This window comes from Elgaria multicarinata, chromosome 1 (genome assembly GCF_023053635.1).
Source record: "Elgaria multicarinata webbii isolate HBS135686 ecotype San Diego chromosome 1, rElgMul1.1.pri, whole genome shotgun sequence".
Lineage (NCBI taxonomy): Eukaryota > Metazoa > Chordata > Lepidosauria > Squamata > Anguidae > Elgaria > Elgaria multicarinata.
Window position 1 is genome coordinate 29,140,794 of NC_086171.1, and position 16,910 is coordinate 29,157,703.

General features: G+C 40.1%; 1 protein-coding gene across 3 annotated transcripts in view; it reads right to left on the reverse strand.

Annotated features, from left to right (window-relative positions):
• The window catches only part of PARD3 (par-3 family cell polarity regulator), a 680,003-nt gene that overhangs the window by 293,629 nt on the left and 369,464 nt on the right, over positions 1-16,910 (reverse strand). For all 3 annotated transcript variants that reach the window (XM_063125521.1, XM_063125527.1, XM_063125514.1), the window contains exons 8-9: positions 3,993-4,118; positions 1,554-1,936 (exon numbers count right to left, since the gene is read on the reverse strand). In XM_063125521.1, the coding sequence (XP_062981591.1) occupies positions 1,554-1,936; positions 3,993-4,118 (509 nt within the window). The remainder of the gene's footprint in view (positions 1-1,553; positions 1,937-3,992; positions 4,119-16,910) is intronic.

Here is a 16,910-nt window from a genome sequence, read left to right on the forward strand (position 1 = left end):
CTGATGGCCTTAAGTATTTTTGAAGGCGCATCAACAACAGAAGCAAACTGTCAACTCAACCTTATGTCATCCAAGTTTGTAGAGCTTAAAACTCAGTAACCAGAAACAAGCAATCTGGTAGTTCACATGAAGTTCACAGAAAATAGAGCATAATCCAAGCCAGAAAATAACCAGTCCGGTCATTATTAAGCCTTAGGTAGAGTCTTCTTTAATGTATTCCATGGGCAATATAGAATGTGAAGTTTAGTGCCAGTCATACATTTGTTTTAACACACACACTGTATATTTCACTCCAAAAGTAGTGAAATATACTTCAGATGGGCACTAAATTTAACCACTATATACATTATAAACAGCATTGTTTACCAACAAAAGCACAAAATTAACAGATAATAGCTGATCTTACTTCATTACACTGAAAAAACAGGTTCTATAAATCTATAAATTTTGGGATATTGTGGCAAATGCACATTGCACCTAGTATTTAGATATTACTATAGCCACACGTAACGATGTGTTTCGCCACACTCAAAGCATGGTGTGTTTTTACAACCCTGTGTCACAATCCACCTGTCTGTTGCATCTATAAAACTGGATTCTAGTCCGCAAAAGTGTATGCTATAATGCCATAATAAATTTATTAGTCTTTAAGGTGCCAGAAAACTCTGTTGTTTTTGTGGCTACCCCTCTAGAAATCTACTTACCTGGAATTTATGAAGAACTCTGCTGAAAAATATTTGGTCTAGCTCCTTGGAAATGACAGATGCATACCACTGGAACCATAAAGGCTTGGTTTTGCCTTAACACAATGGATTTTTTCCTCTGAGCAGCTGACTCCTGTGCCGTGTCACAAAATGTCTTTAAAACTTTCCTGTGTTTCAAAATAATTTTGAAATGCGGCAAGAGGAGCTGCTGTGGAAGAAAAAAGCTAAGTCTAAAGCCTCCTTCTGCTTCATGTTACTAGCTGAATACTTTACTTTACACCCTGCCTAATAGTTTCAGCTTTCCTAGGGGTGCAAAGTACTTTTTATGATTAATAAACTTGATAATGGAACCAAACCTATTACGGTTGTAAAAAAGGTGCTATTTTCATTTTTTAAAAATTAAAAGGGAAAAAAACTGTCCTTAAGTAATTTCCACAACCAGGTTTCATGACCATTCCGCTCTACACTGTCATACCTGAAATATTAGCATGTGTAGAAGCTTGTGTATCAGGAACAATATTTCTCATGCTAAGTATCAGCCTAAGAAAAGATTACCTTAAAATGTATGTGTGTATTATTGCATTTATATCCCATCTTTTTTCCTCCAAGAAACCCAAGATAGCGTACATAATCCTCCTCCTCCATTTTTATTTTCACAACAACAACCCTGTGAGGTAGGTTGCGGTGAGAGTCTGTAACTGGCCCAACATCACCCAGTGGGTTTCCATGGCCGAGTGGGGACTAGAACCCAGATCTCCTGACTCCCAGTCCAACACTTTCACCACTACACCACACTGACTCTACCTTTACCTCTCCATTGAACATTGAGTATAGAAACCATCATCTTACCTTTCCTCAGCTGTATATTAAGCCGCTTCCCTATCCTTTTGGTGTTATAGCCAGTGCTTGAAGTGGAGGTGAGAGCTTTTTGTGGTGATGGTACCATGCCCAAAGGTGGTTTTCCTGATGAATTCACGCTATGAGGTAGTTGCGAGAAAGAGTCCGACTGATCTGCTTGATTGCTCACTCGGGGTATTCTTTGCAATGTGTGAAGTCCAGTATGGTTAATACTCTTATTGTCAATATACTGGGAATCAGGGCTAAACCGACTGGAGTAGTAAGCATTCTTCTCACTTTGTGATAACTGCTCATACTGTTCTTTCTTTGCCGCCGGAACCACATGGAACCAAATGATGGGCGTACGCATGGCTTGACGGAACATATGCTGTGCTCTAGGTTTTAAAATGAATAGAAAATTAGCAAATTAAGACTGGCAGACTTGAAGACATTACAAGGATAATTACTGATGTTAATTAGGCATCATGAAATGACAGACATATTGTTGAAACTGAACTGTAAACTAAAATATTCTTGGAGTATTCTCTTAACAAATGACTTTTTCCCTGAAGTATATTCTATTAATACAACACAATGGGGAGGGGGAAGAGACGTTTCTGCTTTTATTAATCAATGTGTCCTTACAATTCATTGTAACTTTTGGAGTTTTTATTACACTCCTTGTTTTGTACTCATTATTATATTTGTCATTGTTTTTAACTTGTTTTACTGTGTGAGCTACCCTGAGCACTTTGTGTTATACGACTGCATATAAATATAATAAATACATACTATTTTCTAAAATATTATAAGTGTGATTCTCACTGCCCCACCCCCCAGCCCAAAATACAAACTACAGAACATATAAGAACATTATAAATTACTTGAAGCTTCACTTTACCATACTTCAAAAGAATAAGTACTCAACTTAGTTAGCATTTTAAGTTGATTTACAAGATCAATACATAGAGAAGATTTTCATGTTAAATCTTTTTGAGACAGTTCAGATGTAATGCTAAACTATAGGTTTGCATGACGTGAATAAGTCACAATGAGACGTGGGGCTCATCTACACCAAGCAGGATATTCCACTATGAAAGTGGTATATAAAAGGCAGGAGGCACACCAAGCAGGCTATAGCGGTATGAAAGCGGTATATAGTATGTGTCAATGGGCCCCACAGTTGTCAGTGCACTTGAATACCACTGTAAAGCAGTGGTGTGGCTCCTGCCTTTTATATACCGCTTTCATAGCGGAATATCCTGCTTGGTGTAGATGAACCCTCAGTCCCATGCGCCAACCTTCCTTTAGTTTCATGTGCAAGGAAAGGATATTGAAAGCTTCCACTTTTAGTTTTCGAATAAACCTGCTTCCTGTTTTATCAAATTCAGGCAATTGTCATTTATCGTTACAGCAAACCAGGATCAAATCATAGTTCTAATTTAGTGGAACAGTGCTGTTTGGGCAAAAATGACCTCAACATTCTTCTGGTTGTGCAAGATCTCTTTCAATAGCCTACTAGAGATTAAAATGCTACAGCCTGCACCTTCCTTATTCACTACGTTCCTCATACTATAATGCAACTCCTTGATACTCGGTGAGTAGCCTTCCACTAATTTGACTAAATGTCACTGATACAGGTTTTGTTCTTCTGCTGTTGGTTCTTTGGCTCCAACCAAAGTCTTGCCTCATTTGATGGGGAAATCACATGACTGGTTGTTTGGGGAAGCTCTTGAACACACAGTTGTGTGAGTGATTCAGAACTCCAGCATATTCAAGAAGTCTGTGGACTTAAGTGGCTGCCAACAGTGCCAGAAATATTTTAATTTCTCTGACAAAAATCAATGCACTGCAAACATTACTAAATTCTCTAGTCATAAAAGTTGAGTGTTTCTTCTTCCCTTACATTCATTTTCATTAAAATATGCATGTGAACTATAACTTCTATCACCTACCAGGAAAGAAAATGGCTGGCTTCTGTCAAGACCTAATGGCTTCCTATGCAAATATTTGTAAACTTACTGACTTCTTCAGGGAAGGTTCAGCATCTGAGCACAGGTCTACTTGTTATGCAAAATTGCAGAATTTTTTAAACAAAGAATCAGTAAACACAATGGTGTCTTAGTTGTTAACTAAAACAATGCTTTACTATAGACAAAATGAATCACTCAATATAATGCAAGGTGGGAGAAGTAGCGAAACGGTCCTATAACTAGCAAGAACAAGGCCTAAATTATCAGCAAAAAGATATATAATGGCAATCATTACCATGTAGCTTTGTAGATTGAGTAATTAAAGAAACACTGTAATGATCTACCAACACTTATCTCTTTACAGAAAAAACTTACTTAGGCAATTTGTTCTTAAACATTTTATTCCTTCCCCAAATTACTTCCATGTGCAATAGTTAAAGGTTAAGAAAAGCAATAAACTGTAAATAGATGCACTTACTGCTCAAAACGTCTATTGCGAAGATCCCCATCATTAATTCTGACAATACAGTCATTTTCATGAAAGAGATTTTCTTGTTCTGCTTTTCCACCTTTCTCCAGTCGCTTCACTAACAATCCCAAAGTTCTGGAACATAAACATTATAAATTAGTATTACTCATGCAATAATTTTCTGTACGCAGCTAGGATTTTGTACCTAATACTAAAGTGCTCTCGTTGCCCTAAAAAAACAGTATCTACACTTCCTAAGTTATTAATATACATTAACTGAATAGTAGCCACATTGAGAGCTCAGGAACTCTACCAGGAAAGGTGTCTGTACAAGCCCCACTGAAAAGAATCAATTTAAAAGGTTCAAAGTACTTTCCACTTCTAATTTCATTTATATTTGGTATAAGTTGCAGTGCAGTAAACATCTTAATCAAACAGAGGTGCTTTGTTTACCCAGAGGGTTGTAATCAAGCCATCCTTGAATGGGATGAGCTCCCCCTAAAAAATCAGTTCACAGACTGGGAAAATCTCATACATCCACTTGGATTCGCAATGGAGGCCTACCACATGGCCTTTGTAGCATGGATTTCTTCACTTTCAGCTGGTGCACTAGCTACAAGCTCCTGGATAGATAGCCTGGCTGTGGTTATCCATCATCTCATCTCATCCAGATTAGACTACTGCAATATACTGTACATGGGACTCCTTTTGAAGAGTACTTGGACACTTCCGTTAGTTGAAAATGCTGTGGTAGGTTATTAAATAGGATCGGCTATTTGGAACCTATCTTGCCGGTTCCTTAACTGTCTGATAGCTTGTTTCCCAACACAATTCAAAGTGCTAGTGCTAAAGCACCACGTTTTTCCAGATGAACCCACCTTGTATTAAGAAAAAATTCCAAGGCGGAGACTGCAGAAAGGGCTTATTTGGCTGTTGTCAACCACCTCAGGAATGTCTCCCCTATATAGGGCTGCATCACACGTGGGAAAACACACTCCCTACCATCGCTTCTCCGCTCTTGGTTTCACTGCTCAGTTACTTCCTGTTTCAAAACAGGAAGTAAACAACGAGCACAAGGCCCGTTCAGTCGGGCATTCTAATCACGCTGCTTCTCCTGCACACAGAAGGAGAGAGCAGCAACTTCTGGTTTTAAAAATATTTCGGACTTTCTGTGTTTTTTCTTGTGGCACAAGGAAGGCCAGAAGGGGCGGAAGGCACGCGGGAGGCAGACGACGTCATGTGAGGGGCCTGTGAAAAATCCGCAAGTGCCCACTAACGAGCGTGCAATAAAACGCTCTTTGGATGGAGCCCATAGAGTCACTTGACACCTACGCTTCTTATCTTTTCAGTCAGATGATGCCCTTTTTTATTTTCCCCATGCCTATTAAACATTTGACTGATTATTGATCATAGTTTCGATCTGGCTGCTGTTATTTTATGCCTGGTGAACTGATGCTTGACTGTTATAAATTCAAACTAGATTTTTTTAAAATTTTATTTTATTTGCATTGATTAGCCACCCTGAGAGCACTTGTATTTTCAAAGTAATAAAAACAAAAACTTCTGAATATGGCTCCGGGGAATCCTATTCAGTGCACATGCTCAGAAGATCTCTCTTCCTAGATCTCTCTTTTCTCTAAAGAGAGAAGAGAGATGCTTTTCTCTTTAAACCAAGCTAGAAGGGGGGAAGGCAGGGAACACAAGGCGAGTCAGATTATTTTAATGCTCTATTCAATTACTTAGCCTGGCCTACCCACCCACTCCAAGGACTCATCTACACCAAGCAGGATATTCCACTATGAAAGTGGTATGAAAGTGATATATAAAAGGCAGGAGCCACACTACTGCTTTATAGTGGTATGAAAGCGGTATATGGTATGTGTCCATGGGCTCCAATAGTTGTCAGTGCACTTGAATACCACTATAAAGCAGTAGTGTGGCTCCTGCCTTTTATATACTGCTTTCATACTGCATTCATAGTGCAATATCCTGCTTGGTGTAGATGAGCCCCAAGACTCAACATTATCAGAGGCTGTATACCACATTTACTAAAAATAAATAAAAAGACTCAACATTATCTGAGGCTGTATACCACATTTACTAAAAATAAATAAAATATATCCTTTGTATTTCCTACTCCATGTTTCCTCCAAGGAGCCCAAGGTTGCTTATATGATCCTTCTCTCCATTTTATCTGCACAACAACCCTGTGAGGTAGGTTAGGCTGAGAATCAGTGACAGGCCCAAAGAGACCCAGTGAGCTTCATGCCTGAGTGGGGACTGGAACCTAGGTCTCTCAAGTCCCAATCTAACACTCTAACCACAACACCACACTGGCTTCATTGTAATGAAGAGTTTACTTGCTATTCTTTTACAAAATATAAAGTGGGAACTATACTAAGTTAGTGGTGTTTGATTCCAACTGAAATCAATGGGACTTGACTATCTTTTCACACTGATTTCAACAGAACCAAAATGCAACTAATGTGAAGTCCAAAGCTGTGCATGTCTATTCAGAAGTATGACCCATTGAATTCAATTGAGTCTTCATCCCAGGTAAGCGTGCATAAGATTGTATCCTTAGCCTGAATCCAACCTATTATTATTTAATAATATTATATATGCATTACCAAAATATATGTTGGTGAGTATAGATTTACAACTGGACTATGTCCCAACCTAAGATGAACTACACCAGTGGCACCAATACAACCTTCTATCTTTATTTTTACAAATTTAGATGTCGGGAGAGAGGCAGAGATAAAGAGAATGAAGGACAAAGTAGTAAGATACAGAGAGAGGGAGGGAGGGAAAGCGACTGGCAGGTTGGGGTTGAAGGGACATTCTTCTGCTCTATGCGAAAAAATTTCCTTTTCATTCTGAGAACTGACTTTACTCCCTTTTTGCACAGTCTTTTTTTAAAGGCTGTTTTTAAAGAAGTTGTGCATGTGCACAATTGGTTAAGTTTTAAGTTTGTCCATTTATATTTTAATTATTTCAATTGCAACTCAATTTTAGCCAGAGGGAACCATCACGTCAGTACATGTGTATAGCCGCCAGAGACATCTGAGGTACAATGCGGCACTTCTAGTATAATATTCTTATTACACTATTGGCGTTTACACTGTCAGTTTTTATTAGGATACATTACGATCATCTTCATACAGCTGGGTGGCGGTTGTGGGTCGTTCATATCTTCAAAGGAAAGACGTATATTAATTCAAGCAATTTTAGACATCAATAAAACATTAGCTGATTATTTCCAGCTTTATCACTGATTATAATTTAAATGTAAAACGGGAATGTTAACATATGTGGCTGAGTTTATTTTATTTATATAATTAGACTAACAAAGCTTGTGAAAAGCATTAATATCTGAATTCATAGGTTGCACATGCATAAATGCAAACACAACCACAGAGCTACACTTCCTCATTTTATTTATGTCCCTAAAACCTAACCTCCCTTCTGTCATAATTACACGGGGCAAAGCAGCAGGCAGCTGAACTATTACTTCAACAGGATCATAAATTTCCAGAGAACTGTGCAAACCATATAAGAAAATCCATTTTCAAACTTTGAAGCCTTGCTTCAAATACTCTCACTTTCCTTCTCTGCTTCCCCTATCCCTCTGTTGTTGTTGTTATTATTATTATTATTATTATTATTATTATTATTATTATTAATAATAATAATATTTATTTATAAAGTGCCATCAATTTTCATGGTGCTGTACAGAATAAAACAAAAAAAGGCAATCTGCCATATGGCTTACAATTTAAAATCACCGTAACAGACAAGGGAGGGAGGGGAAAAACCAATAGGGGTAGGGGACATTAAAACTAAATATAGACTAGTATGACCACGCTACAGTTAAAAAGCTTTCGAGAAAAGAAATGTTTTCAAGTGAGATTTAAAAACAGAAATTGACGTCGTGGTCCGCAAATGCACTGGAAGAGAATTCCAGGCATAGGAGGCAGCGAGCGAGAATGGGCGAAGACAAAAGAGAGATGTGGAAACTCTTGGGCAGGTAAGAGACATGGGCCGGATCTACACTACTGCTTTAAAGCGCTTTATAACAGTTATAAAGCGCTTTAACTGCTTTAAAGCGCTATAAAACTGTTATAAAGCGCTTTAAAGCAGTAGTGTAGATCCGGCCATGGTGTTATTGGAGCAGGGCGATGAAGTGAAATAAGAAAGGGAGGGAGGAGCCAGATTATGACAGGCTTTAAAAGTAAGAAGAAAAAGCTTGCACTGGTTTCTATAAGAGATAGGAAGCCAGTGGAGGGATTTTAAAAGCAGGGTGACATGATCAAAACGACGAGCCAAGAAAATAATCCTAGCTGCCGAATGATGAATGGAGACCAGTGGAGACAAATGAGAAGAAGGAAGACCGGTCAACAAAAGATTACAATAATCCAGGCAAGAAATAACCAAAGCATGAACAAGGCTCTTGGCAGAAGAGACCGATAGGAACGGTTGAATTCTAGTGATGTTGTACAAGAAAAAACGACACTCTGTGTGTGTACGATACTCTTCCCTCAGACAAGGTCTGAAATATTCACGCATAATGGCCAGATGCATTGTAGCACCATTTCCAAAAAAAACCCCAGGTACAGTCAGCTTCTAAGCCCATTTTAAAGTGCTGGTTTTAACCTTTAAATCCCTAAACAGCTTAGTGCCAGGTTACCTGAAGGAATGTCTCTTCACATATTTACCTACCCAGCTATTAAGATTATCATCTGAGGTACTTCACCAAATGAAGTGAGGTGAGTTGCTACGAGAGAGAGGACCTTTTCAGTGGTGGCACCCATTTGTGAAATGCTTGACCCAGGAAGCTATGTTATGGTCTTTCTGTCACCAGATGAAGACCCTTTGATAATCCCAGACATTTAAGGAAACGCCTTTAGTAGTTTTAGTAGTCTGCTCTGCTGCTAGTTTTTTAAATTTGGTTTTATGATGTTATAATGTTTTTATTCTTTGCTGCTGTTTTTATCTTGGTTTTAATTTGCGCTGTTTTTATTTTTGGTTTTAATGTTTGAACTATATGGTTTAACATATTTAAACTGCTCAGAGAACTTCAGCTGTTGGGTAATTAACAAAGAAATAAATCATATTACAGGAGCCAGGATTCTGAACTTGCAAACATCTGGCACATGCCTGTAATTTCAGCCAGAAGTAGTCACAGTTAGGCATAAGCAGGCTTGGAGGCACAAGAGACTTTGCAGCAGTGAATGGCCTGTGCAGGAGATGAACAGAGGGCATGTCTACACCAGCCCTATACCCTGGGACCATCCGGGGATCATTCCTGTGCATCCAAATGCCACACAGGGGATCCCGGGAGCAGGCAGGGATGATCCCTTCGTTTTCCTGGGATAACCCTTAAGTGTAGAAAGGGCCAGAATCAACTGTCAAGGTCAATCACAGGGTCTCTCATAACAACATAAGCCATGGTGGATCAGACTAGGGGTCCATCTAGGGCAGCATTCTGTTCACAAAGTGGCCAACTAGCCACTTTCTCTGGAGCAGACAAGGGGAGTTAAGGATAGCTGATGTCATTAACCAAGGAATTCAACAAAAGAAATGAGAAGAAAGGACGGATGAATGAGATGCAGACACAAAGAAAGTGGGATGCAAGGAGGTAAGGCAGAGCCATGCTAGATCAGACTACAGGTCTATCTAATCCTGCACTCTGTTTACATAATGGCCAACCACCTGTCAACCAAGAACTCATGAGCAGGACACAGGTGCAATGCCTGTTGAGAAGCAGGCACTGGGATGGTTCACATCATCGCAAAGAAGGAAATAAGCCACCATAGCTTATTTCCCCTGCCATGTACTGTATGTCAGCTGATTTCCCTAATTGCCCTCACTCTCATGGCTTGCCTGTCATCCAAATGCAAGTGGCATGGCTTGTTTGTGGAGAGGCAGCAACTCCCAAATAACCTGACAACACCCCATGGGTTATTCGAGGATTGCTCAAAAAAGCCATGCCTCTCTCAGAACTAAGAATCCTCCCGCTGTGCAATAAACAGGCAGTGACTGATCTTCCAAGCAATTCTCCTTTATGATGTTAACCATGGTCTTTCAAACAGACTCAGTAGAAACCCAAAGACTGCCTCCATGGCCTGATTAGCTAATCCTGAAAGAGAAGACTTCAGTAGAGTAAAAGAGTTGCCACTGAACTAACAATAGGCTATTACACAGCACCAGAAGGGCTATCTAAGCCCCTCCTTCAGGGTGGTCCCTCCCTCCGTTGACTCTGGTGGGCAGCTAACCTGGCAGCATGACTCATTTCTTTCATAAGGTCTAACCTTTTTGAGCATCAGTGCGCTCGTACGTCTGCCAAGTCATGCCCCTCCTCCTCCTCTGTGGGAAGCTGTTTTCCAATGGAAGGGGAAGGCAGTATGTCTACTTGACTCAACTAAATGTTATGCCCTTGGAAAGAATCTTCCCTAACTCCTGGAAACTCATGGAGAAATCTTTCTCCCACCATCTGACCCACTGCTCACCTCCTAGCTCTGCCTTTGAATCTGAATCTGAGTCTTCAGACTCCACAGTGAACCTGGGCCCAATCTTGACAGACTCCTGGGTCCGGATGATACGGCAAGCCACGCCAACAAGGATAATTAGGGGAACCCAGTTGTAAAGATCCTTGACAGCACGCAAAACAGGGTTAACAAGACACCGTGTCTTGTTAACCACACCACAATCGTATGAACTAGTCACAGCGTTAGTGGGCAAAGTCACTCATCACTTAGGCAAAATATTATCATGGGGAGGAATCAGAGCTCTGTGGTACAGCACACAATTTGCACACCACAGTCCTTGGTTCGATTCCTGGCATTTCTCCTTAAAAGGATTGAATACCAGGTGTTGTGAAAGAGCTCTGCCTGAAACCCTAGAGAATTCCTGCCATTAAGACTAGATGTTACCAGGCTGGATAGACTGACAGTCTGAGCTGATACATGGCAGCTCCCTACACTATGAATTCCTATGACATAATCATAACCGGCAGGGATAAGGAGGAGTTATCACCTACTCACGCGAAGTGGAAATATTGCAGTACCAGCCTTCTTGTTGTGCCAAGCCTAAATTCAACTGGAGAAATGAAACCCACAGATGAAACCCTGATACTTCTGACATAAAGCTGGTTATGATTATGCTTTTTTTTTCTATTTGCTTCTTCAATATGTTCAGGGAAGCAGGGAGAAAACAGCTGATGTCTGGATCCCTCAAAAATTGGTACTGTCTTTAGTAATCTAAATGCACATAGTGGGCCATCTTTAGAAAGGTACCTGTGTGACTTGCAACTGAACTTTTCAGCTTTGTGGGATTTGCATTTCTGACCATGTTCTCCTCAGGTGTCTAAGGCCTAATCTACACCAAGCAGGATATTGCACTATGAAAGCAGTATATAAAAGGCAGGAAACACACTACTGCTTTATAGTGGTATTGAAGTGCACTGACAACTCTTGGGGCCCATTGACACAGACCATATACTGCTTTCATACTGCTACATCCTGCTTGGTGTGGCTCCTGGCTTTTATATTCTGCTTTCATAGTGCAATATCCTGCTTGGTGTAGATTAGGCTTTGGAGACACAAGCAGGGGAAGTTAATACTATGACTAGTCAAAGCTTCCTACTGAAGATGATGCAGAGTTGCCAGGGAAAGCAAATCAAATTTGGGTTCTTAGAAGCCTACGCTATGGCCAGTGATTCTGAAATGGCACAAACCTGACTTGATACAAATCAATACTGATCATGTTACCTACATTTATTTTCAGATCCCAATATAAAAGCTGAACCCAAAGAGAGCCAATTTCAGCAGAACCTATTGAACTTGTCGAAACAGACCAGCACAAACAAGTCTTCTTGAATTATTTCTGTAACTGTACTTTTTTTTTTTTTGTCACTTTGCCCTTTGCTGAGGACTTCACAGGGATTCTATACAGAACATTTTCTCTAAGGGAATATGGTTTGTGAAAACTGTTGGGAGAGTAATCAGGAACTCGCATAAGTAATAATATAAACTACGTATTCCCTCTTATGATTCTCCCTTTTCATAAAAGTGTGTCAAGAGAAAGAAGCATAGAGAAAATTTTATTGGAAGTGGCATGCGCCGTTAAAATATTACACAGAATGTTTATTTAATCTTTGGTCTTTTCTTACAGTACTAAGCTCAGTTTCATATTGCCTAGCCTTGTGAAGTGCTTCTTAGCTGAAGCCTATTGGTTATTAGGTACTCCAGAATGCTGGAACTATTCATTCAGTACCCAATCGCTCTTGTGGCTGTATATTTACTGAACACACGGTACATCTAATTGCTATGTGTGAGGCCTACCTGGGGTTGGCCTTCAGCCCTATGATAATTACATCTCTTCAGCTGGGCATGTTTTTGCCCACACAGCTATAGAAAGGACATTCAAAACAATATTTGTGAATACCAGATGCTGTACATGAACTGAGCTCCCTGACATTCGTTTAACTTGTGGGTTTTGTTTAATGAGAGTAATTGCAGTTTTGACGCACAGATTTATTTCTTTTTATTATACATTGTTATCGCATGACAGGATTAATAAGACTTCAACTTGTTTAAGAGCTTATGTAGTTAAGTTTGAGATGAGGCGCGTTGTGTAGGTAGTAAGATGTGTTCTGCATTATTATTAGAAGATTCAGGATATAACTTCCTTTAAAATGGAAAGCAGTGGCTATCATTACACCAAGATAAAATTAACATACTAATTATTAAACACTGAAGTGTCTGGGAGAAGAGATGAAATATTAACATCCTATCACAAATGTAATTTCTCAAACCACAGGTCTATTATAGAAATTAAGGATGGAGATGACCTGCTGCCCCACCCACCTCAATATGAATATACTTGTGAAATCACTAAATTTCTGTAACTGCTTAACTCGTGGAAAAAGCAAAATGTTTCTTGGGTCATATACCAGCATATCCTCTGCCTAATTAAGCAAACCATCAGTATCTCCACTTCATTTAAGATATAAGCAAAGCCTCTGCCTAATTCAAGATATTAGCACTATTACTGACTGGATCATGAAAATTAGGGGTCATCTACACCTAGAGCACTGTTAAGTGTGGGGAGGGATGATCATGGGTTTTCCAGCTTCTGAGACTGTCCCTCACAGGGCACACATGGGGGAACTTTCCCAGGAGTAAAGGAAAGCTGTTGTAGGGGGATATGCGCCCCATGAGGGTGCTTTTGAAGGTGTATCAGGAGAAGTGGGAGGGACTGGACAGATGGGTACAGGGTGCAGAATTATTATTTTTAATACCTCCTCCGAGATGTGCACCAGCACAAATAAACAGAAACACAAGGGGGGGATAGGTACTGTGTCGAAGATGCACTCCTGCACATCAGTGTTTGTGTTAAAAATACATAAATAAATAAACACAGTCAGGGCCAAAACACGCTGGTAACCAATAAAAAAAATGTGCCAAAAATGGCGGCCGTCCACTTCCGCACATGCCCCTAACAGCTGGTTGGCTGTTTGCCAAGCCAGGAGCTCACACTGAACAGCAACAGCTTCAGGAAGGGGGGGCACACCAGCCACAGACTTTGGGATCGTGTCGAGAGAGCTGAAAAAAACATGTCTAAAAGCAGTCTGCGGTATTCCTGAATAACTGAGGGGTCGTCCCTAGATCACCACGGGAGTAGTTGAACGTCATGTGGCAAGGTAGGGATGACCTCGATATTATTCTGGAATAAACGGCTGGTATAGATTACGCCTTAGCTTCCACAGTGATTAAAAACACCCTTGCCCCTATATATGCAAGGTTTTAGGGCTGGCCCAAGATGTTTCACTGCCTGAGGCAGAGCAGACAGTGATGCTGACCCACACCCCCGCTACTCCCTCCATACACCATTCAAGTCAAGGTACATGGTACTCACGGCCACCTAAGTTGTTTTGGCATGTTAGGCAGAAAATCCCACAAGAACCTTCCCCGGTAGTAAAAATACAACAGTAATACATTACTGTATTATAGAACATTATCAGCCACTTTCTCCCAGTTTGTCTTCATTAAGGAAAACAACTGTGGATCTTTTGAGGACCACTACTGAAAGCTATTTTAGGGCTTTTTAATTGATTTGCAGGATGTGATTATGGGATACATATTTATTTATTTATTTATTTATTACATTTCTATACCGCCCAATAGCCAAAGCTCTCTCTAATATTCACAAAAAATATTGGTTACATATTACTAATACATATTAGCTACATATTAGTAATACATATTAGTAATACATATTAGCTACATATTAGTTACAGACTTAGAGTTTTAATGTTATTCTTCACCAACACAACTGTGCCACCTTTTATGAAAAATATTAAGTTTTAAATTTCATCTATTAAATATTGAGAAGCCCAAAGGAAGTCAATGAACTGTATTTCAGAAATCTAAGTCAGGTTGTAATTAAGTCCCATCTAGAGAGTTTAAATTGGATCCAGAAACCTGGTATGCATAATACGATACCCTATGGGTTAAACCGCTGTGCATGAGCAGGAGAAGCAGGTGGACCGTCTGGGGCGCACTCGCCATTTCTGTTTTTACTGAGCATCCTATGAGCAGCTCTTATTGTTGACCGTGTCATCTAATCCCGAACCACTGGATTGTTTAGTGGTTAAACAACCTAACGGTTAATTCATGGCTTGCTGTTGGGTTAATTGCTGGGGTGTTTGGCCCCTAAACAATACTGATCATCTGAATACCAGCAATCCAGGTTCAGATGACATGCTCAGCAGCCTACAATATAGCCACTCATGGATTGTTGAGTAAAAGCAGAAGTGGTGCACTTTCTTCCATTCATCCCTAACAGCTCATGGATTGTTTAAGCCATGATCTCTTGTTACATGCGAACTGGTCCAATGAACTAATACATAGTTTTGCACTAAACATAGACACATTATGGGATACTACCCATAGATACTTATTTTGGACAGTTTAATATATATGTTCAAAGACGAAGAGAAGTTTATTCAATTATTTTAAAAAATATTTTCAAACTGAACACACACACACACACACATCCATTTTAGGGTTTTGATACACTTCATCAAACTAAGGAAGACACTTTTAATGAGAGTATTTCTGAAATAAATAAACTAAAAAGGGTCTAGCAGGATTGAGGCTCATGTAAGTTGCAATTGGCATTTAAATTATAATACCTAGGTAAATATTTTTTAAATTGACCTATATTTTAGGTTTATATTTCCATTTCCTACGATTCATGAATGTCATTTTTCTGTGTTTCACAATTCCAATGCTTGATATCTTTAGTAGTACTGTCTTTTGTATTGATTAACTATATTTTCAAAGTCCCCGTGGAGTGAATGAAGAGAAAGCAAAGAGGAAGATCAAAAGGAGTACTTATTTAGAATATTGCTATTTTGAAAGATGCACATTAGTGCAGTGCAGTTCTTTAAATTGTGACCTTCAGAGGTGATTAAGTAAGAAAGGTGTGTTAAGAAAGTTATGCTATGGATTTCATAGAATGTCCATGTATGTGTAAAATGACATGACTAAGAAAGGAATCCTATGGTCCCTGGGAGAGCATCCCAGGGATACTAGGATTGTTCAGAGTCCCTCTTCCAAGAATGGGGAGAGCGCTCTGACCTCAGAAAGGGGAGTCAGAGTTCTGACACCCTATTCCCACCCTTTGCAGCTGGCATGGAAAGCACTGAGCCAGTTGCCCTCCAAGGTCAGAGAAGTGACCTTGGAAGAGGAGATAACAGGGCATTCTGATAGGTGGGGAAGGGAGGAGACCGGAGGGGCCAGGATACGAGTTATCCTGAGCTTCTTCCAGGCCTCCTTCCCTCTCCCTCCAAAGCAAACTCACTAGAAAGGCTAAAAAGCCCATCTATAAAACTCTGCAGGACAGGAAGACAGGAATGAACTATCTCTGCTACCAGTCCACCCTGCATTGTATGATTGGATGCCACTGAGTTTAATCAAAAGGATTATAACCTAAATCGATAGGATTGCACCCTAAATTTACCAACTTGGTTTTGTTCGTGGCAGGCATATTCATGCCTGTGGTTTGGCGGGGGGGGGGGGGGACACAATCATGCCCACACAATTAGGTGGATGTACTTATTCAATTTACACTAACCCAAGGGTTGGCATGGCTCTTGAGCCTCATGTGGCGCAGAGTGGTAAGCAGCAGTTACTGCAGCCGAAACTCACCCCACGGCCTGAGTTTGATCCCAGCAGAAGCTGGTTCTCAGGCAGCCGGCTCAGGTCGACTCAGCTTTCCATTCTTCTGAGGTCAGTAAAATGAGTATCCAGCTAGCTGGGGGAAAGGTAACTGCGACTGGGGAAGGCAACGGCAAATCACTCTGCTACAAAGTCTGCCAAGAAAACATCAGCGAAAGCAGGCGTCCCTCTAGGAGTCAGCAATGACTCAAGTGCTTGCATGAGAGGTTCCTTTTCCTTTCCCTAAGGGTTGGCAACTTTCCGTCTGCACACACCCAGTGAGCATAATACATTTTAAATTGGGTTTCTATTTTGAGGCTGCAGTTTTGGTCTTGCTTTGATTCCGTAGAGCGCAATCCTATGCATGTTTTGAGAGGAAAAGGCCCTACAACTCCCAGTAGGACCCAGCCAGCATCATGCTGGAAGTTGTAGAGCATAATAATAATAATAATAATAATAATAATAATAATAATTGTTACCCGCCTCTCCCTCTGGATTGAGGCGGGGTACAACACAAATAAAAACACCATAAAATACATATAACTAATTAAAACATTTAAAACTAATACATTATTAAAAGCAGCACATTATTTTAAAAAAGGCATCTTAAAATTCAACTGGGTAGGCCTGCTGGAAGAGATCAGTCTTTATGGCTTTCTTAAATTCTGGAAGACTGTTAAGTTGACAAATCTCTCCCATC